This window comes from Theropithecus gelada, chromosome 5 (assembly GCF_003255815.1).
Source record: "Theropithecus gelada isolate Dixy chromosome 5, Tgel_1.0, whole genome shotgun sequence".
In the NCBI taxonomy this organism is placed as follows: Eukaryota; Metazoa; Chordata; class Mammalia; order Primates; family Cercopithecidae; genus Theropithecus; species Theropithecus gelada.
The window spans coordinates 38,393,088-38,419,499 of NC_037672.1; the positions used below are offsets into that span (position 1 = coordinate 38,393,088).

The 26,412-nt window shown below is 40.9% G+C and overlaps 2 protein-coding genes across 11 annotated transcripts; one reads left to right on the forward strand and one right to left on the reverse strand.

The window, feature by feature from the left end:
* Positions 1-2,525: 2,525 nt before the first annotated feature.
* Positions 2,526-7,201, reverse strand: RPL9 (ribosomal protein L9). 6 transcript variants are annotated; one of them, XM_025385641.1, is made up of 9 exons: positions 7,149-7,201; positions 6,653-6,699; positions 6,453-6,568; positions 5,846-5,941; positions 4,862-4,994; positions 3,277-3,357; positions 2,948-3,062; positions 2,868-2,879; positions 2,526-2,621 (listed from the first exon to the last, which is right to left on the reverse strand). In XM_025385641.1, exons 2-7 carry the CDS (start codon positions 6,696-6,698, stop codon positions 2,956-2,958), a joined length of 579 nt encoding a protein of 192 aa, XP_025241426.1. In that variant the 5' UTR covers position 6,699; positions 7,149-7,201; the 3' UTR covers positions 2,526-2,621; positions 2,868-2,879; positions 2,948-2,955. The 6 variants fall into 6 exon arrangements, with proteins under 6 accessions (XP_025241426.1, XP_025241422.1, XP_025241425.1 ...); XM_025385637.1 differs by lacking the exon at positions 2,868-2,879 and having other exon boundaries at positions 2,526-2,629; XM_025385640.1 differs by lacking the exon at positions 2,868-2,879 and having other exon boundaries at positions 2,526-2,629; positions 2,944-3,062.
* LIAS (lipoic acid synthetase) lies at positions 7,167-26,356 on the forward strand. 5 transcript variants are annotated; one of them, XM_025385630.1, is made up of 11 exons: positions 7,167-7,428; positions 8,754-8,926; positions 10,793-10,886; positions 12,134-12,214; positions 13,652-13,808; positions 13,891-13,948; positions 16,150-16,278; positions 18,595-18,740; positions 19,804-19,874; positions 21,350-21,461; positions 25,776-26,356. In XM_025385630.1, exons 1-11 carry the CDS (start codon positions 7,255-7,257, stop codon positions 25,826-25,828), a joined length of 1,248 nt encoding a protein of 415 aa, XP_025241415.1. In that variant the 5' UTR covers positions 7,167-7,254; the 3' UTR covers positions 25,829-26,356. The 5 variants fall into 5 exon arrangements, with proteins under 5 accessions (XP_025241415.1, XP_025241417.1, XP_025241418.1 ...); XM_025385632.1 differs by lacking the exon at positions 25,776-26,356 and adding an exon at positions 20,864-20,868 and having other exon boundaries at positions 21,357-21,444; XM_025385633.1 differs by lacking the exon at positions 21,350-21,461.
* Positions 26,357-26,412: the final 56 nt, after the last annotated feature.

A 26,412-nucleotide genomic window follows, 5' to 3' on the forward strand; every position in this document is an offset into this window, starting at 1 on the left:
CAATTTTAAGAACTGCTGAATGTGAATGGGTTTGGCATTGTAAATGGGCTCTGCCCAAGACTGCCTCCCCTGAACCCTTCTGCCTAATTTGTGTGCCAACTTAGTATGTTACTTCTGGGTATATTTTCTCAAAAAATGTGGCCGGTGTGTGGTGGCTCACACCTGTAACCCCATGACTGGGAGGCTGAGGCGGGCAGACTGCTTGACTCCAGGAGTTTGAGACCAGCTTGGGCAACATGGCAAAACCCTCTCTACAAAAAATTAGCTAGATATGGTGGCACGTATTTGTGGTCCCAGCTACACAGAAGGCTGAGGTGGATGGCTTGAGCCTGGGAGGCAGAGGTTGCAATGAGCCAAGATTGCACCACTGCACTCCAACCTGGGTGAGAGACCCCATCTCAAAAATATGTGGACACCTACATCTAAAAACTGCAAAAATAGTGCACAAGTGCTTATCCATAGACACAGAAGACAAGAAACGTTTTCCCTGGAGAACAACGGCTCATTTATTATACCCAAATTTAAAAAAAAAAAAAAAAAAAACAGTTGAGCTACAATCAGCCCGTAAGTTATCCTATCAAGGTCAGACCCAGCATGCCAGTCCATTTCATGCTCAAAGAAATCCCATTTACTCCCACAGCAGCTACACTACCCACAAACTGATCCTCTCATGAACATGTCCACCCAACTGTAATACTGCCACTTGGAAATTTCTCCCACAAGCCTCATACTGTTTTGAAATCCTGTCAATACCTTCCAAAACATCTTCCAGTCCCACTGCCATTACTGAGTTCCCTGGCAATCCAGGAACCACTGACTCAGTAAACAGCTACATGCCACCATTCTAGGTAGTTGGAATACACCAGAGTACAAAATTACATCCTTGTTAAAGTTACATTCCAGCAGAAAAAAGCATATAACGAATACACACATTGTAAATATCAGAACTACAAATACTATGGACAAAAACAAGTGGAGAAGGGTAAAGAGACAGTAGGACAAGTTTAAGGAGCAGGTCCACTATTTTTAATAGAGTGGTCAAGGCAGGATTCACTGAATAGACCTGAAGGTAAGCGAGTTAGACACACAGCTCAGCTGAGAGCATTCCAAAGGGAAAAGACAACTTAAATGCTTAATGACAGAGGACTTGGTATCGAGGAATAGCCAGGTCAGTTCAGCTATAGTGCAGAAGTCAGAAAAACTGAGTTAAAAACAGCTGCAGGTAGAATGGTGAAGCTATTTTAAAAAGAAAAAATTGAAAAGAACCTGTTACAGGATTTGAAGCAGTGCTATAATCCATTTCAAATTCAGTACCCTGGCTGATGCTGAAATACAGGGAAGATGACCAGTTGAGACTGTCACAGTAACCCAGGTGAAATACGTAGGTTTTTCATTTTCTGCATTGTAAGAAATTTGTATCTAATGGACCCGTATTTCCCAACCTTTTGGGGATGTGATCTTACTTCATGTTGATCCCATTCATTGCCTACAACCCCATCCCAGAAGCTTCTGAGCAAATCCTAGATTCATCATTACCTCCAAATTTCTTAAAAACCTAACCACATGGTCAGCAAGATTCCTTAATGTATGTTCAACTGGTGCACTTGAATCAAGATCTAAAATATATAGGGCATGGTGACCCATGCCTGTAGTTCCAGCTCTTTGGGAGGCAAGAGAGAAACACTTAAGGCCAGGAGTTCAAGACCATACTTTAAAAAAATAAAGTCAGACGTGACAGTGCCTGCCTACAGTCCTAGCTACTAAGGAGGCTGAGGCAGCTAGGAGCATCGCTTGAGTCCAGGAGTTTGAAGTTACAGAGCTATGACCATGGCACTGTATTCCAGCCTGGGCAACTGAGCAAGACATTGTAAGATCCAAGATAACATATATGCCAACTGGTTGCTACTCCTGTCATTTAATCTGATAGAAGTATCTGACCATACCTTACAATGAAGGTACTCAGCACGTTTTCCTGATGCATTTGATCAAGAATGAATGTTACATCTTGCCTTAGAAATTGCAGTTTCCATCAAATGAGATGTAGAATTCAGGAAGGTTTGGGGGTCACCATGTTGACCTAGGTCTAGTTATGGTGGCCTCGTACCATATTTAAAAGTATGACACGTGGAATTAAAAGATTACGGAAGGGTTATCAATTTTCAAAAACAAGTTCTAGGATATGGAAGTAAATGGCTGAGGGAGGGTAAAGGACAAGATTATTGAGACCATGAACCAAACCAAATGCACCTTCTAACTGATGCTGTATCACTTTGTTCTACTCCTCAGCTGTTTTTCCAAAGATGACTAAGACAACATCTGCCTTACCAAATATTCAAATTCATGCCTCAGCAAATTTAGACACCTTCAGGGTATTCCTAAAGTTCTATATGCAATGATCAACGGCCTCATGTTTGCCTGTCACTGGTACAATATTCCTCTTGCCTAAAATATATCCCTGCTATTCCTTCAAGAACCAGATTAAAGCTCCTTGTTCCACAAGGGAGAAAAACTAGCTAACAAGGATAACAGGTTTAAGAAGCTCCAAATCAACAGGACTTTTATTGCATCATTTAAATATCACAAGTAGGTCTTAGGAGTCATCTGGCATCTTCTTTCTGTAGCTGGATAACTGGGCAAAAAAAAAAAAAAAAAAAAAAAAATCGGTCATTCCCATCAATACCCTTGCCTAGAAAAGTACTAACCTTTTGTTTTGTACTATATTCTAAATGATCTAAAACATACCTCAGGACTATGACTTATTGATTCATGGTAAACTATACATAATAAAATGCATGCCAATTCCATCTTTTATTCTGTCAAATTTACTGTGTTCCAGAATGCTTAACTCCATTTTCTAGGACTACAACTCCAGTTTAAGTCTTTTAGTAAATTTAGAGCTTCATTCAACTAAAGCAGTAATAAAACTTAAGACACTACAAGAACTTACCTTAGATCTTATTCATCAGCCTGCTGAACAGTTCCTTTTTCAGAGACATAGATACCATCCAAAAATTTCCTGATATCCTTGTTTTTAACTGTTGTGGCTTGCTGAATCAAAGCCGCTACAGGAGAGAAGATATAGCAATTAATACATCAGCCTAACCCATCTTAAAAAGAATATATTTCATTATATGCTCTACTTAAAATTTCAGAATGTTACCTTTTTAACTTCACATTTTAAAAAGCTAACCAAATAAAAATTAGCAAAATATTGTATTTTAAACAAGATTTAGATAAAATCTTGTAGGCATAATTAGAAATAGTAAACATACAAACCTGAATTTGAAACAAGTTCAATGTCATTTCCTTCAAGGATTAATTCATCTTTCTGGGCTTGAGATACTGAACAAGCAACACCTAAAAGGGGAGAGGGCATGTGCATAGCATCAACACCAAACTAGATCTGTGTAAAAAATATTTAAATTGCAGAGGCACTAATTTATTCCATGTAAAACTCCATGCACCAAAAGAACCTTGTCTTAAGATTTTGGGGCCAGGCACAGTGGCTCACGCCTGTAATCCCAGCACTTTGGGAGGCCGAGGAGGGTGGATCATGAGGTCAGCAGATCAAGACCATCCTGGCTAACACAGTGAAATCTCATCTCTACTAAAAATACAAAAAAGTAGCCGGGTGTGGTGGCACGTGCCTATAATCCTAGTTACTTAGGAGGCTGAGGCAAGAGAACCACTTGAAGCTAGGAGGCAGAGGTTGCATCGAGCCGAAATCGTGCCACTGCACGCCAGCCTGGGTGGCAGAGCGAGACTCTGTCTCAAAAAACAAACAAAAAAACCATTTTGGTTTTACAGCACCTGCCTTACCTGTGCCAGAATCTTATTTGTGTTCCTACTTGAATGAATCACAGTCCTACGGTGGTTACTCCTTCGGTGATTTAATTAAGGTATTCAATTTGCCAGAATTTAGTTGTACAAAGCCTTGTGCAAGTCTTACTTTAGACCAGCCTGGACAACATAACAAGACCCTCCCTCTTCAAACAATTTAAAAAATTAGCTGGGGTCAGGCACAATAGCATTCCTTGAAATCATGAAACCAGCCTGGGCAATGTGGCAAAACAGTCTCTACAAAAAATAAAAAATTAGCTGGGTGTGGTGGCAGACACCTGTAGTGCCAGTTAGTGGGGTGGCTGAGGTGGGAGAAACACCTGAGCACAAAAGTGGAGGCTGCAATGAGCTGAGATCACACCACTGTACTCCAGCCTGGGCAACAGAACAAGACGCTGCCTCAGATAAAAAGCACCAATCTTTAAAAATTTTTTTAAACCTACAGTATTTACTATGTATTACGCATGCACTGTTATTTTTCAACTTTAAGTCATTTAATCAAAGATGTTTGCAATTTTAAGCTACGGAGAGATGATACGCCCAAGGTGGACAGTGAGAGCTGAAATTTAAGCTAGGCTATTAACCACTACTCATGTAGTTTTCTCTTTAGATTTTAAAGGTTCTTACCACAAAGAAATGGAGTGATGGATGTGTTAATTAGCTTGATTTTGTCATTCCACAGAATATAAATGTATTGAAACATCACATTGTGCTCCATAAATACACACCTTTTATAAATTACAAGTCTTTAAAATATTTCATTTGCCAAGTTAAATACAACCACCACTACAAACTACTCCAATGTATCAACTTTCTGAAATCGTAATCAATATGATATAAACCCTCAAGTAGCACCAACAGTTACAAGTGTAATCAAGAGAATTCTAAAATAAATCTGGTTTTATTCAGCACAAACACAACACACCAGCCAACTAAACTATGAAAGAGGTTGGGAGTGGAAAAGGAGAAAAAAAAATATGAAGGAAAAATTTCTTAATTCTATCTGAGGGTACGCACATACCTGGTCTCATCCGAACCCTGCGGATGTATTTTTCACCCAAGAAATTTCGGATTTCAACAAGAGACCCATTCTCCTGGATAACAACGTTGATGGGGAAGTGAGCATACACAGACCTCATCTTGTAACGGAAGCCCTATATTAAATAAGCAAGCTATTACCAATGCTGAAGAATATTTTTAATAGTTTTAAAATTTTGTAAGAACTGTCACCTGAACCAAACTTTATAAACATTGTTCTGTCTATTCAGTGGACTGTAAAGCTCCTTACAGAGGCATTTATTTCACTCTCTCTCATGCCCTCAATGAACAATGCTGCCCTCTTTTAATGAGAACCCCAAAGCCCTCATGTCTGACATTAGACTAACATTTACTGAGTAGTACTAAGGTACAGCACATGGCCAAGAACTGAAAACCATTTCAGCATGAACTTTTTATCCTGAGGGGAGAGAAGGTGGGTTGGAAAGAATAGGGACCAACAGACAGAAAACTCAGAAACTACATCATTTTCTATCCTAACGAGGGGTCCTGATGGTGAGATTTGATTGCCACCTAGTACTGCAACTGTAGATTTCCTATTTTAAAAAAAGAAAATTCGGAAGATGTGAAAATTCACCATTAGCCTACTTTTTAAAAACTGCACCCATCTAGCCATGCATGGTGGCTCATGCGACAATCCCAGTACTATGGTAGGCCAATGTGGGAGGATCCCTTAAGCTCAGCCTGGACAAAACAGGGAGACCCCAGTCTTGATTCAAACCCCCCCCCCCACCCCCAAACAGAAAAAACAAACATGTTGTACCCATCTGGTCTTTGCTCTCAGCTCTATCGCTTGAAGACCCAGAGATGCCTATTTTTGCCAAGTTCGTGTGTATTACACCAAATAAAATGCGTAACCCATTCTCTGAAAGAGACATTTATGCTGTATAAAGCAAAGGTTTGAGAAACCTCCCTTTCCAAAACAAAGAAGTCTGATTCATCTGCTTACCAGTGTAACACCCTTGATCATGTTCTGTACATGACTACAAATAGTCCGAACGGTAGCCAGTTCCTTTCTGTTACCCCACCATTTGTCAACCCGAAGCTGTAATAGAAAAACGTATTCTTTCCAGAAATATGCAGGCTTAAAAGATAACAGATCACTTACCCAATTACTTTAAGATTCTAGAATTAACCCTAATCAAAGCACATGGTTTTCAACTGGAAAAATCCAACCACCTATAAAACTTCCCAAAAGTTAAGCTTTGGACAAGTTGCAACAAACTTCCCTTCTGGAAAATTAAATCATCAGGTGTTACAGACCTACTGCCGGTTCCTAGAATTTTTACAAAGCAACCACTAGGAAAATAAACCAAACTTCTAACACTATTAAGACGTGTCACTGACGACCACTACATTTGAGTTTTATATAATTCTCTGTGTTAAGAATCTGGTTTTTCAATTTCACTAACGGAAAACTGGCTGGTATTTTGGACAGCAACATTTAAAGCTAAAACACTGAACCTCAATTCGAAAATTGTTAAAGTAACCAAATGTGATGCTGTTATAAACCACCGTCCAACGAGCAAGTGAATTACCAGAAGAAAAACCCTCACCCTCTTTTTTTTCTTTCCAAGAAGACTGAGTTCTACATTGATGTGATTGAAGTCCCTCCGCAGGGTTCCTCTGGGGCCCTTCACGATAACTGTGCGTCCCTTCAGGGTAATGTCGACTAGAAGAGAGAACACACTCGTCAGGCCACACAACGCTTGGAACGTGTAGTAAAGATGTGTGAAAAAGATATCAAGTCTCATACCATTTTCTGGAATGTCGACAGTCTGATTGCTGAGAATGGTCTTCATTCTGAAACACAAACACTGGGGGTGAGGCCGACCCAAGGCCCGTTTTTCCACCAAACTACGCCGCACAGAGCTCCACTCCTACCGGAGACTGCCAGGCGGAAGTTCCGGAGACGATATTGGAGGACGGGACACCGACAGCGGGCCCCAGTGCGTCCCAGCCCGGAAGGAGCAGCCCCAAAGCGAGAGTTACGAGGCCCAGCAGGCGAACTCCCGCTCAGCCCAACCCTGGAAGTTCTATCCGGGCGGCGCCATCCTGGCAAGGCTGAGGGGCGGGAATAGGCCAAAAAGCCCAAAACAGGATTCGCATCCGGCGCCGCCAAGCTCATATGGCGCTTGCCGAGCTGGGGGACAAACAGGACAAGGTTCCGAGAGTGGGAGCCGCGCCACAGCCTTTCCCAGAACAGATGGCTTCAGATTCCTAATGCCCCGCGAGCACAGAAACATCCTCACCTGGCAGTAGACGCAGCAAAGAAAGAACGTGTTTCGTCATTACGTACTTGTATCCCTTAAGGGGGGGGGGGCCTGCGTATTGCGTCATAAGTGCGCGACGTCACGTATGGCTAAAGCAGCCAATCATGGAGCAGCTCGGCTGTTTGTCGTAAACGGAGCGACGTGTTACCGACCTGTCCTTTCCCGGGAATTAGCGATCTCTCAATCCCTGCACTGCGCTAGTTGTAAAGAGGAAATGTCTCTACGCTGCGGGGATGCAGCGCGCACCCTGGGGCCCCGGGTGAGCGGCGGGGCGAGCGGGTTTGGGCGTGGGGTGGGGGGATCCTATCCCTTCAGAGCGCCCACGCCCAATAATAAAGGTCAGTGCATTTACTTCTAGCCAACGCCAGTTTTAAACATTTTTCGTGTAATCTCATGTAATTCTTCTACCAACCGCAAGATATTGATATAGAGTCTCTGGCATCAGTTTGTTTGAAAGTGTCTCTGGGCCGGCACTAAGGACTTATTTTCTGTTTAGAGTGGTTTGTACCCTATATTTATGGAGCACTGCAGTGAGCACCCTACATAGCTATTCTGTATTGGACTCTTACTGTGTGTAAGACACCACTCTAGCCGCAGAGAACACAAACCTGTCCTCTAGGCTTTAGCTGCAGACATTGAGAAGTGCAGTAGCAATCGTGCAACACCCTAACAGGCACTCTTTTTGAGTTGTCGAAGGTTCTTTTGCGTTACATGTGCAGACTCGCGGATTTTGTAGTGTTCTGGCTGTCTCGTGCATGTTTGTGTTAAGATGTAAAAGCCGAATACCATGATTTCTTATGTTCTTGACTGCCATGTTCAAACACAGAAAAAATGTAACCTAGAAAGTAAAATCGTTCATCCTGGCCAATGTGGTGAAACCCCATCTCTACTGAAAATACAAAAATTAGCTGAGCGTGGTGGCGCGTGCCTGTAATCCCAGCTACTCGGGAGGCTGAGGCAGGAGAATCGCTTGAACCCGGGAGGCGGAGCTTGCAGTGAGCCGAGATCGCGCCACTGCACTCCAGCCTGGGCGACAGAGCGAGACTCCGTCTCAAAAAAAAAAAAAGGTAAAAAACGTTAGGCTTGGTTTTCCCCCTTCCAGTTATCTGAAACCAACTGGGCGTTATTAACCTACTTTTAAACAATTATGCTTATTCAAAACTCGAGAGATTTATTGCACACTTCACTTTAAACGCCCCTGATTCAAGTCAGGACCAGAACAATTTTAAACTGTGGCACCTTCTTCAGTTATTGCAGTTCAATCTTGTTGAAAGACAAACATGTAGTTCCTGGTAGGTGGAGTACATGAAAGTGTGATGTATATTAGATAGTTCCAGAGATTTCCAAATCAATTCTAAACTCAGTAGTAAACAGTCAACTCTTATTCTCTTTTAGGTTTGGTTCCTTCAGTCATCTTTTATATTACATTCTAATGCCCTAGAATACTAGAGCTCCTAGTTTGACATAATTTCTGAAACACTTTTTTAGGTTTACCAAAAGGCTTACTTTTAGGTGTTATGATGGGTTAAAACTAAATTATTCCGGACTCCACTAAATTAATGTCATAATGAACTCTTTCATTAGGTATTTGGGAGATACTTATGCAGCCCAGTCAGACCATTAAGTTCCGTGCCAGATGAAAAAAAGGAACTCTTACAGAATGGACCAGACCTTCAAGATTTTGTATCTGGTGATCTTGCAGACAGGAGCACCTGGGATGAATATAAAGGAAACCTAAAACGCCAGAAAGGAGAAAGGTAATTGAAAATTTGAGATAATTTTAAAGTCCCATTCCTTTGTTGTGCATTATTTTCAGATATAACCAAGCCCTAGAATCTGTTTTTTATATCAGACTTGTTAAATTTAGCTAAAAATCATTAGAAAGATGTGATAACACAACTAGACAGAACAGGTAAGCAGATGAAATTGTTGGAATCTTTCTCTTTTCTGTGTGCCCTTACTATGTTACACTGCCATCTCCCCATTTTCTTTTTTTTTTTTTTTTTTTTTTTTTTTGAGACGGAGTCTCGCGCTGTCGCCCAGGCTGGAGTGCAGTGGCCAGATCTCAGCTCACTGCAAGCTCCACCTCCCGGGTTCATGCCATTCTCCGGCCTCAGCCTCCCGAGTAGCTGGGACTACAGGCGCTGCCACCTCGCCCGGCTATTTTTTGTATTTCTTAGTAGAGACGGGGTTTCACCGTGTTAGCCAGGATGGTCTCGATCTCCTGACCTCGTGATCCGCCCATCTCGGCCTCCCAAAGTGCTGGGATTACAGGCTTGAGCCACCGCGCCCGGCCCATCTCCCCATTTTCTACCCAGCATCCAACTTCTTCAGAGTAGAGATTATTGCCTTACTACTAGTCTGTTAGATCTGGGTTACTAGGTGTTGATGATCTAACGTGTGCTTCTCCTAGTCAATTTACATATGACCTATGGATACCTTACCTTAATTTAAAAGAGTTATGGAATTTTATGTAGAAGGTAGATTGTGTTGAGAGAGAACTTAATCCAGCTCCTTCTGTATCACAAGTGGATGGAAGTCATGGAGAACCAAGGATTCACAATCTCCACTCCAAATTTTAGATCTTTTTTACGTTGAGTAACCACTATAAAATCTAGAATATAGAGCAGACAGTGCACTGTTGTGATCTTACGTCACTCTAAACAAATAGAGTACTTTTTGGCAGTATCATTCATGAAGGATGAGATATTCAAAAACTCATTCTCTTATTAGAATAGTGTAACTCTGGCTTTGCAAAAAAGGTAGACATGAGCATAGTGCCCGGTTACACTCCATTATTGGTGTTTTCTTTTTTTTTTTAATTTTTTTTGAGATGGAGTTCGCTCTTGTTGCCCAGGCTGGAGTGCAAATGGCACGATCTTGGCTCACAGCAACCTCTGCATCCAGGGTTCAAGCCATTCTCCTGCCTCAGCCTCCAGAGTAGCTGGGATTACAGGCATGTGCCAGCACGCCCAGCTAATTTTGTATTTTTAGTAGCGACGGAGTTTCTCCATATTGTTCAGGCTGGTCTCAAACTCTGGACCTCAGGTGATCCGCCTGCCTCGGCCTCCCAAAGTGCTGGGATTACAGGCATGAGCCACGGTGCCTGGCCCCATTATTGGTGTTTTCTTTTTTTTTTTTTTTTTGAGACGGAGTCTCGCTGTGTCTCCCAGGCTGGAGTGCAGTGGCATGATCTCGGCTCACTGCAAGCTCCGCCTTCCGGGTTCACGCCATTCTCCCGCCTCAGCCTCCCAAGTAGCTGGAACTACAGGCACCCGCCACCACGCCCAGCTAGTTTTTTGTATTTTTAGTGGAGACGGGGTTTCACCGTGTTAGCCAGGATAGTCTCGATCTCCTGACCTCGTGATCCACCCGCCTCAGCCTCCCAAAGTGCTGGGATTACAGGCTTGAGCCACCACGCCTGGCCTATTGGTGTTTTCTAAAGTGGTTTGAGCAAGGCTGAATTTGATTCTGTGTTCTTACTCTTATGACAGAAATTATAAGAGTTATTCTAAGATTATAGAAACAGTATTAACTAGGAATTGTAATAGAAGAAATTAACTTCAAAGCTGTGTAATTATTTGGCAGCATATTTGTTAATCGTTATGTTTGACTTTCCTTAGGTTAAGACTACCTCCATGGCTAAAGACAGAGATTCCCATGGGGAAAAATTACAATAAACTGAAAAACACTTTGCGGAATTTAAACCTCCATACAGTAAGTTGTCAAAGTGTAAACTATCCCTCTTAACCAAAAGCCGTGTTTCTACATTTATATAGCTTAAAAATTATTAACAAATATATAAATAATAGCAAAGAAGGTAAATATGTTAAGTGATACATTACTACCAGGAATGGAAATATATTTAGAATCATTTTTCCTGCAAACAAAAAGATTTTTTGCCCTACAAGTTTGGAAACAAAGCTTTGTTTGTTTTATATTGCAAATTAGATATTTGTTTCATTGGAAAGAATATAAAATTAAATGTGAAGCTATGTCACATACACAATGCCATATATAAAGCATGCTCTTTTACCTATAACTGTTCAGTATATATTCTTTCAGACTTTTTTATTTGCACATATGAAGTATATACATTCATAAAGTTTTTAATTTAAAAATGAGAGTTTGGCCGGGTGTGGTGGCTCACACCAATAATTCCAGCACTCAGAAGGCCGAGGCGGGAGGATCACCTGAGGTCAGGAGTTCAAGACCAGCCTGGCCAACATGGCGAAACCCCGTCTCTACTAAAAATACAAAAAAAAAAAATTTGCTGGACTTGGTAGCATGAGCCTGTAGTCCCAGCTACTCGGAAGGCTGAGGCAGGAGAATCACTTGAGCCCGGGAGGTGGAGATTGCAGTGAGCCAAAATGGCACCACTGCACTCCAGCCTGGACGACAGAGTGAGACTCCATCTTTAAAAAAATAAAAATTCAAGTCTGTCCATTCTTATATAATTGTGTAAGGGAGTACACCTCTATAGGACATGCTCACCACACTCTAATTTTAATATAGAGTTTGGCAGTTTAACAGCCTCTTTTTTTTTTTTTTTTTTTTAAGACAGGGCATTGCTCTGTTGTCCAGGCTAGAGCGCTGTGGCACAATTGCCTTGACCTCCCAGGCTCAAGTGATCCTCCCTCCTTGGCCTTCTGAGTAGCTGGGAGTATAGATGCACATTAGCATGCCTAGCTAACTTTTCGATTTTTTGTAGAGGTGGGGTTTCACTATGTTGCCCAGACTGGTATCAGATTCCTGGGCTCGAGCAATCCTCCCTCAGCCTCCCAAAGTGCTAGAATTACAGGCATGAGCCAGCGCACCTGGTCTTAACAGCATTTTTGAATAGTGGATGTCTTCAAAAATATGTTGTAAACAATGAGCAGTTTAAAATGTCTAATCACAGTCACCAATTGTTTAGTTGGTGGATATTGTCAACCTAATGGTGTTCCATTTCCTTTTGTACACAGGTATGTGAGGAAGCTCGATGTCCCAATATTGGAGAGTGTTGGGGAGGTGGAGAATATGCCACCGCTACGGCCACGATCATGGTAGGGCCAGCCTCAGCCTCTACAGCTTTAGTCTAGAAACTGAAAGGGAATATGTTCTGTCTTCTTCCTAAAAATGTGCGTTATGAATCTCTGGTCAGATTTTTCATTACATTTGCATTTATGAAAAATATTAAGAAAAAACCTGATGGAATAATCCAACCTGTTTTGATCTCACTCTTCTCTGCATAAATCTGTTATTGGTTGTTTCATTTATGTGATAGTTAATCACACGCTGCCTTGAGATACCTCTCCTCTCAGTTTTTGGAAACATTATTCATGATTGCTTAACTTTTTGTGTGTTTTCTGTTTAATATATTCTACAAGAAGGAGCTGTGCTTTCTGTTTTCACATTCGTGGAGACCTGCACATTGATCTGTTACATATTTTATGTCTTTTAAAATCATCTTTTTTGATTATTGAGTAGATGAAATGTATCTTCATAGGCCAGGTGCAGTGGCTGATGCCTGTAATCCCAGCATTTTGGGAGGCTGAGTCAGGCAGATCATTTGAACCCAGGAGTTCGAGACCAGCTGGGCAACATAGTAAAACCCTGTCCATACAAAAAAAAGTTTTAAAAAATTAGCTGGTCATGGTGGCACTTGCCTGTATACCCAACTACTGGGGAGGCTGAGGTGGGAGGATCACTTGAGTCCAAGAAGTCGAGACTGCAGTAAGACGTGATCATGCCACTGCATCCCAGCCTAGACTACAGAGCAAGACCCTGTTTCAAAAAAAAAGTATTTTATAAACTGTGTAAGTTATAAAGAATAACAGAACAGACACCTTCATACCTCCAGTTTGAGATTAAAACATTAGCATTTTCTTTGAATCCCCCTCTGTAGCCCCTAAACTGTATTTTAGAATCCCATTTTTCAGTTGTGTTTCTATTTTGTTTTAAGAAATGGGGGTCTCACTCTGTCACCTAGGCTGGAATGCAGTGGCATAGTCATAGCTCACTGCAGCCTGGAACTCTAGGCTCAGGTGATCCTCCCATCTCAGCCTCCCTGAATACCTGAGGCTACAGGTACATGCCACTATACCCAGCTAATTTTTAGAGACAGGGTCTCGCTGTGTTGCCCATGCTGGTCTCAAACTCTCAACAATCCTCCCACCTCAGCCTCCAGAGTAGCTGGGATTATAGGAGCAAGCCACTGCACCCTGCTTTGTTTTTTAAATTTAAATTTTGTGTCCTTTCCTGATCCCATCCCCTTTTCTCTTCCCTGAACACTATTATTATTGCTGAGTTTATTTCCCTTTCTTTTTAGTTGTATCACATATATTTGTGTTCCTTGACTATCATTTAGTTTTGAATGTTTCAAATTTCTTATAAACAGAACCAAACTGTATGCATTCTTTGCAACTTGCTTTATTCTCTCAACATTATGTCCTTAAGGGTCATCTGTCTATTTGATTTAAATTGTAACATTTCTCTTTTAGTTGATGGGTGATACATGTACAAGAGGTTGCAGATTTTGTTCTGTTAAGACTGCAAGAAATCCTCCTCCACTGGATGCCAGTGAGCCCTACAATACTGCAAAGGCAATTGCAGAATGGGGTCTGGATTATGTTGTCCTGACATCTGTAGATCGAGACGGTTAGTGTGTCATGGTGGCCTCTACCAGAAATTGGCTCTAAATGGTGACATCATCTTGAGCAGTGGATTCTTTTATTTCTAGATATGCCTGATGGGGGAGCTGAACACATTGCAAAGACTGTATCATATTTAAAGGAAAGGTACTTATTTTTGCATTTGTTTGTGTAATTTAAGGACCGTTTTGGACCCACATGAGTTTAGTTTAAGTTCTTTACCTTGAAGCAGGGATTATTCACTTTTTGGGGAGTTTCATAGTTTTCTGATAATTCACTGGAAATTATGTACACGTTTCTTTGGAAAAAGCATATTTGTATGTACAGATACATATTTGCAGAGAATTTTAGGGGGTCAGTAACATGAACTTATCTATAGACTTTTAGCCCATAGAATCCCTCCCTCATATTAGAGCATTAGTCTAAACTTTGAATAATTTTCTTTAAAAAGTATAAACCTGGTCTTCTTAGTAATGATTTTTGTTTTGTTTTGTTTTGAGATGGAGTCTCACTCTTTTGCCCAGGCTGGAGTGCAGTGGCGCCATCTCACTGCAACCTCCACCTCCTAGTTCAAGCATTTCTCCTGCCTCGGCCTCCCGAGTAGCTGGGATTACAGGCCCATGCCACCACGCTCAGCTGATTTTTGTACTTTTAGTAAGAGACAGGATTTCACCATGTTGGCCAGAATAGTCTCGATCTCCTGACCTCAATTGATCCACCCACCTGAGCCTACCAAAGTGCAGGATTACAGGCCTGGGCCACCGCACCCAGCCTGGTTTTTTTTGTTTTGTTTTGTTTAAGAGACAGTCTTGCTTTGTCATCTAGGCTGGAGTGCAATGGCCTGGTCATAGCTCACTGCAGCCTCAAACTTCTGGGCTCAAGCAGTCCTTCTGCCTCAGCCTCCCAAGTAGCTGGGACTGCAGGTACACACTACCACGCTCGGCTAATTTTTTTTTCATTTTGTTTTTTAGAGGCAGAATCTTGCTGCATTCCCCAGGCTCATCTCAAACTCCTGGCCTCAAGCAGTACTCCTGTCTCGCCCTCCCAAAGTGCTGGGATGATTCTAATTTTCTACAACTCAGTACTAGTTTGGCACCTAAGCACACTTAGTAAATTTTTTAAATGATTCCCTAGTATTTTCTGTTTTCTATTTACTATAGTTCATTTTTGAAAAATCTGTTTGCAGCCCACTGTTTATTTTACAAGCTTCAATGGGTCTTAGCTTGCAGTTTAAAAAAGCAGTAGAACCAAGCACAGTGGTTCACGCCTATAGTTCTAGCACTTTGGGAGGCCAAAGCAGGAAGATTGCTTGAGGCCAGATGTTCAAGACCAGCCTGGGCAACATAGGGAAATGCTGTCTCTACAAAAAATAAATTAAAAAAAAAAAGTAGCTGGATGTGGTAGCATGCGCCTGTAGTCCTACCTGCTTGGGAGGCTGAGGCAGAAGGATTGCGTGAGCCCAGGAGTTCAAAGTTACAGTGAGCTATGATGCACTGGGCAACAGAGCAAGACCCTGTTTTTATTTAAAAAAAAAAAAAAAACAAAAAACCCAGAATTCTAGGACATGTTCTTTGAACATCTCATATGTTCATGATAAGGGTGTACATGTAGTCTTTTCTACATCTGTTCTTCCAGGGAACAACTCTAGACACTTTGCCAGTGGGTTTATGAAAAAATTTGTCAGCTGTTTCAGTCATTTTTGCTGGTGTCAAAGGGAACAGCTCTGTGACCCATTTCACATTATAATGCTTGGATGAATAGATATAGCCACAACATAAATAGGAAGATGAATGTTTAGCTCATACTTTGTTTAACAAAGCTCATGACTCAGCAACCCAGAAAATAGTTTTTAAAACCCATAGTACTTGTGAAATATTTGCCTAGAGGAAAGGAGGAGAGCATGATTTGATAACTTTTTAAAGAAATCAAAATTAAAGCAATCAAATAATATTCACATTTATATAAGAAATATCTCAATTTACTTTCCAAAGAGTAAAGTTTTATATTTGATGTTTTAATATTTCATATTTTAGTTTCTTGCAATTATTTACTTTTTCTAAAACCTACTCAAATTAGGTTTAAAAGTCTACTATATATAATTTGAAATTTTATTCAGTTTGCCTACAGGTGTGTTTTAACCACTGCGTACATAGTATTTAATGTTCCGCTTTTTTTTTCTTTTTTTATAATGGTTCATGTATGAACATCTGTATGTTCATACTTTGCTTGGCAAAGTTCTAAAGGTTACTGTGTTGAAACATACTGAATGAGTACCGATAATTTCTGTTTTGAGCAACAGGTATGTCAGTTCTTTCTCTCTGTTTGATAATTCTCTTTTTTCCCCCTAGGAATCCAAAAATCCTTGTGGAATGTCTTACTCCTGATTTTCGAGGTGATCTCAAAGCAATAGAAAAAGTTGCTCTGTCAGGATTAGACGTGTATGCACATAATGTAGAAACAGTCCCGGAATTACAGAGGTGAATACGTGTACAAAGTAATGTTGGAAAGTTAGGTGGGTCAAAATATGCCATATATACTTACCTTTTCCAGGGGTGAACTTTGCCATCGACTTTTACAAAGGAAACTATTCTTTTTTGTTTTTTAGGAAAACTCAGTCTATGTCTGTTACATAAAAATCAGAAAATATCACCAACAAAAACAGCATAAATATCATCCATAATAGTATTTCCACCCAGCAATATCAGTTACTTAGTGTTTATATTATAAACACTATATTTATACTGCATAATTGTATTTTTATATTTATAATATACTTAATTTTTATATTATAAACATTAAGGTGTTAATTCATATTACTAACAGTTACTGTGTGTGTTTTAATACACACAAATAATGAACATCTTTTTTTTCTTTTTTTTAAAAATAATATCAGACTGCAAATTTCAATGAGTTGTTTGTTTCCCCCTCCCCACAAAAAAGTTTTCGAAGGAGGGAAAAATTACACTAGAGCAATTGCTTTGGTTGTAATTCTAAAGAAAAGGCTTCAAAAATATATTCGGCTGGGTGCAGTGGCTCATGCCTGTAATCCCAGCACTTTGGGAGGCTAAGGCAGGCAGATCACCTGAGGTTGGGAGTTCGAGACCAGCCTGACCAACATGGAGAAACCCCATCTCTACTAAAAATACAAAATTAGCCAGGCGTGGTGGCACATGCCTGTAATCCCAGCTATTCGGGAGGCTGAGGCAGGAGAAGAATCGCTTGAACTCGGGAGGCGGAGGTTGCAGTGAGCCAAGATCGCGCCATTGCACTCCAGGCTGGGCAACAGGAGCAAAACTCCATCTAGAAAGAGAAAAAAAGGAAAAAAAAAAAAAAATATATATATATATATATATGTATATATATACACACATACACAGCACTAATATGTGTAATGAATGATGCAGAAGAAAAACTCATGGCTCACGCCTGTAATCCTAGCACTTTGGGAGGCCGAGGCGGGCGAATTACCTGAGGTTGGGAGTTCAAGACTAGCCTGGCCAACATGATGAAACCCCGTCTCTACTAATATACAAAAAATTAGCCAGGTGCAGTGAAGCGCATCTGTAATTCCAGCTACTCTGGAGGCTGAGGCAGGAGAATTGCTTGAACTCGGGAGGTGCAGGTTGCGGTAAACCAAGATAGTGATAGTGCCACTGCACTCCAGCCTGGGCAACAGAGCGAGACTTCAAAAAAAAAAAAGAAAAACTCATATCATTCAGATGTACTTTTTTAAAAAGGTAGACACTATGCTTTCTTACTCCTAATAATTTCAGTAATTAAGAGTAATTATTGGCAAGTAACACTCATGTAAAAAGTAAGGATTATTATCCACATCCATTCAAATTTTAGAAAAATGAACATTTTAAGCTTCAGGCAAGATTAATATCATTTTTTCTTTAATTTAGCATTTAGCAGTGATTTGATTAGCTTCTACATATGATCTGTGCCATAGAACCTGAAATAAGTTAAAGTAAACAATAACCATCATTTTCACTAAATCATAAACAGTAGAGACCATAACTTAATTTCAGTGGAGAAATTCTGTTAAAAAGTAATTTCTATATTGTCAGTTTCAGTTATTTTTAAATTCATAAATTTGTTTCTTTCCTGTTAACTAGTGTCTGATGAAAAACAATTACAGAAAATAAAGCTGCTTTAGAATTGAAATGAAATCCGGTTTAACATCAGAAGCTTTCTGGCCTTTTGGCTTAAATGACTTTAAGCCACGGTACACAGCCTGTTGCAACCTTGTCGTGATACCACCACCAGTGGGTGCCAGTTTCCCTGGTTTCACTTAAGAAACATGATCCTTTCCAGTGAAAATTCCAGAATCATGCATTTCTTTACCTAAGAGGTGGCAGTGTTGTGTACTCACCAGCAGAGGGCAGCTTAGTCTTCAGAAAAGAAATGAACATGAAAGTTTCAACCCTCTGACGTGGGTTCAGCTTCTTTTTTTCTTTGTTCAGCATGGAGACTCTCTTACTTCTGCCTTTTTTTCCTTTCTCTCCTAATTTTTCGCTTCAGAATTCTGGTTTCTCAATGCATAAACTGAAGTAAATTCTTCCATTGTACTTTTCTCTGCCCCAGGCTTGAGGCAGAGCTAGGGAGCCCAGTGAGGCCTTTTCTTTCCTAAATTAACAGTTAGGCATTTGTGCATAAATGCTACCTTTCAACTATGTGGTTTAAGATAATGTGCAGAATGTACTTCTCTGGTCTTTCAGGTTGCTTGCGTAACTATGTACTTGGTTGAACTTGTTGTAATTCTTGCTGACAACAGTCCTGCTGTTTTCCAGTAAGGTTCGTGATCCTCGGGCCAATTTTGATCAGTCCCTATGTGTACTGAAACATGCCAAGAAGGTTCAGCCTGATGTTATTTCTAAAACATCTATAATGTTGGGTTTAGGCGAGAATGATGAGCAAGTATATGCAACAATGAAAGGTAAAGAAATTGAAAAATGAAAAAATCTTTCCCATCTAATTTGAGTAATAGCAGGAACCCACTCACTTTGAAGGCCCTTCTAAGAACAAAGTATATGGTTATAAATGGCAGCATAAAAAGAAAACCAACTTGCACATGCACCCCCAAATCTAAAATACAAGTTAAAAAAGAAAATAAAGCAAAGGAAATAAATTTTCTTGGGATTTCATGGAGTGACATGCATGAAGCTCAGGGTACGAAATTTATATCCCATTTTATTCCCCATCCTTGCATCCACTGATAGCATGATTTCATTCACTTTTCTCATTCTATCATTGGACACTTTTGGAGAGCCAGCCAGGTACCAGGCACTGACAGTTCATAGATCAATGAGACTAATCCAAGCCTCTGAGAAAGAGCTTACTTGTAGCATTGTCACATAACATGGTGTGCTTTGGACTTTGCTGAACCTTAGTCCCATAATTCCATGTACTTTGTGATTCTTGGACTTTTTAAACTTTGGGAATAAAAGTTTTAATTTTAGCAGAGGATCCTTAGATTGCTTGTAGTTATTTAGCGGTTCAAAGAGTAGTAAGTTCATATAGTAATTAAGAGCTGCTGTTTACCAAATTTGAACGCAGTTTATTAGAAAGGTTCTGATACGTCACAGTTTAAATCACAGCCCCCATAGCATATCTTGTGCATTGAGTAAAAACCTAATGCAACACATTTGCTCTATAATATAGGTGCATTCAGGTTTTTGCATATACCATTTCCCATACCTTTTCTGCCAAACAGACTCCTACTCTAAAACACCCTCCACGACTATTTTAACATTTATTCTGTACTATTAGAAGTATTTATCCTTGTATCTATAAGCCCTACATGACTGTCTTAATTATTACTGTTTTCAGTCCTTACTACAAACAGGACTTTTGAATGAATAGGTGTTATCTTATTCCCCAACATGAGGATTATGGACTGTCACAAAGTTCACACCATTTTTAAATATTCCTCAGGAAAATTATGGTTAGGTCTACAATTAAAGTATTTGCTAATGTAATTTGTGCTTTTCTTCCTACAGCACTTCGTGAGGCAGATGTAGACTGCTTGACTTTAGGACAATATATGCAGCCAACAAGGCGTCATCTTAAGGTACACGTATCTGGATTTGCTTTTTTTTTTAAGATGGAGTTTTGCTCTTGTCGCCCAAGCTGGAGTGTAGTGGCACGATCTCGGCTCACTGTAATCTCTGCCTCCTGGGTTCAGGTGATTCTCCTGCCTCACCCTCCTGAGTAGCTGGGACTACAGACGGGTGCCACTACATCTGGCTAAATTATATCTATAGATATAGATATAGATATAGATATTTTTGTTGTTGTTTGACACAGAGTCTCGCTCTGTCACCCAGACTAGAGTGCAGTGGTACAATCTCAGCTCACTGCAACCTCCACCTCCCAGGTTCAAACGATTTTCATGACTCAGCCTCCTGAGTAGCTGGGATTACAGGCACGAACTACCACACCCGACTAATTTTTTTATATTTTTAGAGATGGAATTTTGGCATGTTGCCCAGGCTGGTCTTGAACTCCTGAGCTCAGGCAATCCACCCACCTTGGCCTCCCAAAGCACTAGGATTACAGGTGTGAGCCACCACACCCGGTCAGTTTTTTAATATTTTTAATGGAGACGGGGTTTCACCATTTTGGCCACGCTAGTCTTGAACTCCTGACCTTAGGTGATCTGCCCGCCTCAGCCTTCCAAAGTGCTGGGATTACAGGTGTGAGCCACTGCGCCCAGCCCATGTATAGCTTTTGACTCCCAAAAAATCATAACTACTAATAGCCTTCTGTTGACCGGAAGCCTTACCAATAACAACAGTCAATTAACACACATTTTGTACGTTACGTAAGTGGGCCTGTGCAGTTACCATGTTGTTTGAGGGTCAGCTGTATACTGGTAAGTCCCAGTTTTATTATCTACATAAATCAGCTACATTGGTACATATTTGCTGCCTCCCCCATTTTCTCTACAAATTTCACAACTCAAGTGAACCTAGAGAAAAAGAATTTAAAAGTTGGGAAATGGCACTCATTTACACTTGGTTATTGTGTAATTTGTTTTTTGTTATGTTAGAGCCAGAGGCGAAGTAAGAATGGGAAACCATTGTTTCTGTTTCTATCATGGACGTTTATCCATTCATTCAAGAAGCTTGTGTTGAGCAGTGACCATGTGCCAGTCACAGTGCTAAGCAGAAGATACAAATTGAGTAAGACAGTCTTGTCCTCAAGAATCAGATAGGCATGAGTAATTCTTGAATTTACCTGTTAATGAAGGAAAAATACAGATAAATAATCTCTGTAGATAATCTCTTCTTTCTCTGTCCTTTGGAATAGCCAATGTAGCACAAAATTGATATGCTTCCCTGCCTCTATAATTCCCTGTATTTACATCCCAGTAGAGTGGCCAACAAGTAACCAGCAAACAGGGAGGAGGGAGAGGACAAAAGCCTGAGGGTGGAGGCAAGATAAATTATGCAGTGAAGAGTGTTCTGCGTAAATGGGTATAGACTTTCTGCAGAATCAAAGAGGAATTCTAAAATCTGATCAGAAGTAATTATTTAAATCTAGGTTGAAGAATATATTACTCCTGAAAAATTCAAATACTGGGAGAAAGTAGGAAATGAACTTGGATTTCATTATACTGCAAGTGGCCCTTTGGTGCGTTCTTCATATAAAGCAGGTAAGGTAGATTGCGGGGCATGGTTTTATTTAGGCCATTAACTTTCCACATTAAGTTCTACCACCAATCACTAAAACTCTTGACAAATTGTAATACCTTTGGTGGTCTTGATAGAGGGCGTTGGTTTTTTTCCTGGAACATGCTTAGGAGCTTTGCTCCATGGGGATCATGTTAAGGAAAAGTTTCTCTTAATCCTTTGTTTCTTAAACAAATTCAGCCTCTTGCTTTGTAACTCAGCTACTATATAGTAAAAGCAGAAACAATTGGTTTATTGATTTATTCTATGTGTAGATTTCAGTAGTAGATTATTCAGAAATGACAGAGCATGTCAAGCATCTAATAGGGTTTTCTGAGAAATACATATTTATTTGGAAATGTTGCCAGCTGCATCTCTAGACTACCAATTTCAATCAATTTAAGCACTGAAAAGTATCTGTTTGATAGCATTGCTTGCGTCATTACATTTCTTTGTATTTTTCCCCCAGAGGCAACAGAAAAATATCCATAAGATTATTTTTCTCCGTAGAAACGTTTAGTGGTTTTACTAGCTACAATGCAGTTTTTTTTTTACCTTTGGAATTTCAGCTCTTATTTTAATCAATAGCTTGAATTGATTTATGAAAATAAAATCAGTTTCCAAGGGATAAAAAGTCACGTGATAATGATTGTGAGAGGATCCATAGAACATATCTGAAGACTGAATTTAATCTAGAAAGTGTTTCTGATGTCCCTGTCAGTTGAACTTAACAATTACAATTATTAAGAATAAATAGGCTGGCCGGGTGCGGTGGCTCACGCCTGTAATCCCAGCACTTTGGGAGGCTGAGGCGGGGGGATCACGAGGTCAGGAGATCGAGACCATCCTGGCTAACACAGTGAAAACCCCGTCTCCACTAAAAATACAAAAAATTAGCCGGGCATGGTGGTGGACGCCTGTAGTCCCAGCTACTCAGGAGGCTGAGGCAGGAGAATGGTGTGAACCCAGAAGGCAGAGCTTGCAGTGAGCCGAGATTGTGCCACTGCACTCCAGCCTGGGTGACAGAGCAAGATTCCATCTCAAAAAAAAAAGAATAAAGAGGCCAGGCAAGGTGGCTCATGCCTCTAATCCCAGCACTTTGGAAGGCAGGAGGATTACTTGAGCCCAGGAGTTCAAGGATCCAGTGAGCTATGATCATGTCACTACAACTCTAGCCTGGGCGACACAGCAAGATACTGTGTCTCAAAATAAAAATAGGCCGGGCGCGGTGGCTTAAGCCTGTAATCCCAGCACTTTGGGAGGCCGAGACGGGCGGATCACAAGGTCAGGAGATCGAGACCATCCTGGCTAACCCGGTGAAACCCCGTCTCTACTAAAAAATACAAAAAACTAGCTGGGCGAGGTGGCGGGCACCTGTAGTCCCAGGTACTCGGGAGGCTGAGGCAGGAGAATGGCGTAAACCCGGGAAGCGGAGCTTGCGGTGAGCTGAGATCCGGCCACTGCACTCCAGCCTGGGCGACAGAGCGAGACTCCGTCTCAAAAAAATAAATAAATAAATAAATAAATAAATAAATAAATATAAATATAAATATAAATAAAATTAAAAAAAGAAACAGCTAGGCCAGGTGAGGTGGTATGTGCCTATAGTCCCACCTTCTTGGGAGACTGAGGCAGGAGGATCGCATGGGCCCAGGAGTTCAAATAGAACTTGAGCAACATTGTGAGACCTCATCTCTTTATTTTTTATTTTTTTATTATTTTTGTTTTGAGGTGGAGTCTCTCTCTGTTGCCCAGGCTGGAGTGCAGTGGTGCAGTCTTGGCTCACTACAACCTCTGCCTCTCGGGTTCATGCCATTCTCCTGCCTCAGCCTCCCGAGTAGCTGGGACTACAGGCACATGCCACCACGCCCGGCTAATTTTTTGTATTTTTAGTAGAGACGGGGTTTCACTGTGTTAGCCAGGATGGCCTCGATCTCCTGACCTTGTGATCCGCCCACCTCGGCCTCCGAAAGTGCTGGGATTACAGGCGTAAGCCACCACACCTGTCCGACCTTGTCTCTTTAAAAATAAACTAGGTATTGGCCGGATGTGGTGGCTCATGCCTGAAATCCCAGCACTTTGGGAGGCCGCGGCGGGCAGATCACAAGGTCAGGAGTTCAAGACCATCCTGGCCAAAATAGTGAAACCCCGTCTCTCCTAAAAATACAAAAATTTAGGCCGGGTGCGGTGGCTTATGTCTGTAATCCCAGCACTTTGGGAGGTGGGTGGATCATGAGGTCAAGAGATCGAGATCATCCTGGCCAGCATAGTAAAACCCCATCTCTACTAAAAATACAAAAATTAGCTGGGCATGGTGGTGCACACCTGTAGTCTAGCTACTTGGGAGGCTGAGGCAAGAGAATAGCTTGAACCCGGGAGGCGGAGGTTGCAGTGAGCCAAGATCCTGCCACTCCACTCCAGCCTAGCAACACAGCAAGACTCCGTCTCCAGAAGAAAAAAAAATTACAAAAATTAGCTGGGTATGGTGGCGTGTGCCTGTAGTCCCAGCTACTTGGGAGGCTGAGGCAGGAAAATTGCTTGAACCTGGGAGGCAGAGGTTGTGGTGAGCCAAGATCACGCCACTGCACTCCAGCCTGGGCAACAGAGCAAGACTCTGTCTCAAAAATAAATAAATAAATAAGCTAGGTTTGGTTTGTTTTTTTTTTTTTTTTTGGATCTAAAGTGATGTTTTAAATGATTGCTTTATATATTGGAGTCTAAATCTTAAATATGTTTAAATTAAACAAATTCTATTTGAAAAAATTAATGCTCCAGTATTAGTAATATTCAGTATGTTCCTATAAAGACATTTAAGGCCGGGTGCAGTGGCTCACACCTGTAATCCTAGCACTTTGGGAGGCCGACGTGGGTGGATCACTTGAGCCCAGGAGTTCAAGACCAGCCTGGGCAACATGGCAAAACCCCATCTTTACAAAAATACAGAAATTAGCTGGGTGGCTGATTTGCTGGATGGTGGTGGGCACCTTTAGTTCTAGCTACCCAGGAGGCTGAGGTGGGAGAATCACCTGAGCCCAGGAGGTTGAGGCTGCAGTGAGCTGTGATCGTGCCACTGCACTCCAGCCTGGGTGACAGAGTGAGATCCTGTCTCAAAAATAAATAAATAAATAAAAATAGTAATTTAAAACATTTTAATGAACTAATAGCTCATCATAGTTTGGAAACCCAAGAATTTGATTCAGCGCTGACTGACAGGATGTGGGGATTTTGAAAACCAGTAATCGCAAGTGATTTAATCTTCAAGCAGCACTACTGGCAAGCTAAAAATACATATGAAGGATAGAACCACTATCAGCTTCTAGAATGGTTACAGTAATATCCTTTGAAAGGAGTTTTTCTTTTGTTAAAGAAAAATTTCTAACATATAAAAGGAAGTAAATTATGAACTTTTTGATGCTTTCTAAATTACCAGGAAAAGATCAAATTCTGGTATGTGATGAGCATTAGACTAAAATTATGGATTAGGGTCTGGTAAAGTTGGTGCTACTCCCACGACATTCGGAGGAGGTATGGAGCAGCATGGATTACTTGGCTGGGTTATGAGCCTTGGGATTTGCAGAGATTATATGTAGATACACTCATCACAGTTCTACTCATATGTAAGATGGCAAAGAGAAGTTAATCAGACTCCTCGTAAAATCAGGCCTCCAGTGCTGCGTTCTACCAGTAAGCATTGAGTCATGCTGTAAGAGCAATAGACTAAATGGAATGCTAATGGCCTAAAGAGAATGTGCCCTCTGAGCTGCTAACTTACTGCATAGGCACAACTCAGGCGGTGGGGAGAAAGCCCATTACAGATGAAGAGCTCTTGCTTCCCTAGAGAGGAATAAGCTAAAGAGATTCCATCAGATGCGTCTGCTCAACTGCAACGAGGTCTGTTTTATAAACATCAGATCCAGCCTAATAATGTAGCAGAATTGCTCTTGGAAGTGAATTTTGCCAAGAGCAATACTTTGACAGTGATGAGGGAAAGATAGTGCACATAAAGTAGAATAAATGTGCAGACCCATGTATACAGTAGGATCACCCTTCGTAATATTGAGCTACTAGAAAGAATAGTAGTAGGAGACTCTAGTCATTATTACCGGGGAGAAAGGCCAAAGATATAGGGGATATTTAGGTTAGAAAAATATTGCCAGTGAGGTTTGAGAAGAGGGAAGTGCCAATAAATACAAACGTCGTCTTTAAAGGGGAAACACCAAAAATGTAATTCTGAAATAGTTGTCTCACTATTATTTACTTTAAATTGATATTAATGTGTTTTCCTTTTTCCTAAATAGGTGAATTTTTCCTGAAAAATCTAGTGGCTAAAAGAAAAACAAAAGCCCTCTAAAACTTCAAGACCTTCAAGATCACAGAAATTTTTTAAATTTGATTCCCGTTAATAACAGAGGTGGTGCCAGAATGCCTGGACTACAGTGGATGTACCCCACCTCTTTGCTTAAAAAAATGTCAATAGCCAGGCATAGTGGCTCACGCCTGTAATCCCAGCACTTTAGGAGGCCGAGGCGGGTGGATCACCTGAGGTCAGGAGTTCGAGACCAGCCTGGCCTGCATGGTGAAACCCTATCTCTACTAAAAATACAAAAATTAGCCGGGCGTGGTGGCGGGCGCCTGTAATCCCAGCTACTCGGGAGACTGAGGCAGAAGAATCACTTGAACCTGGGAGGGGGAGGTTGCAGTGAGCCGAGATCGCACCATTGCCTTCCAGCCTGGGTGACGAGCAAAACTCCATCTCAAATAAATAAATAAAAAGGAAAAAAGTCAATAAACTACAGATTTAATTACAGTAATTCATTTGGCTTTTTGTTTATCTTCTTTGTCCCAATAAACAGTTGCTTGCTGTGATGTAATCTTAAAATATCTTTGTAAGAATTTTCTGTTAAATAATTTTAAAATGCATTAAAAACTTCTAGA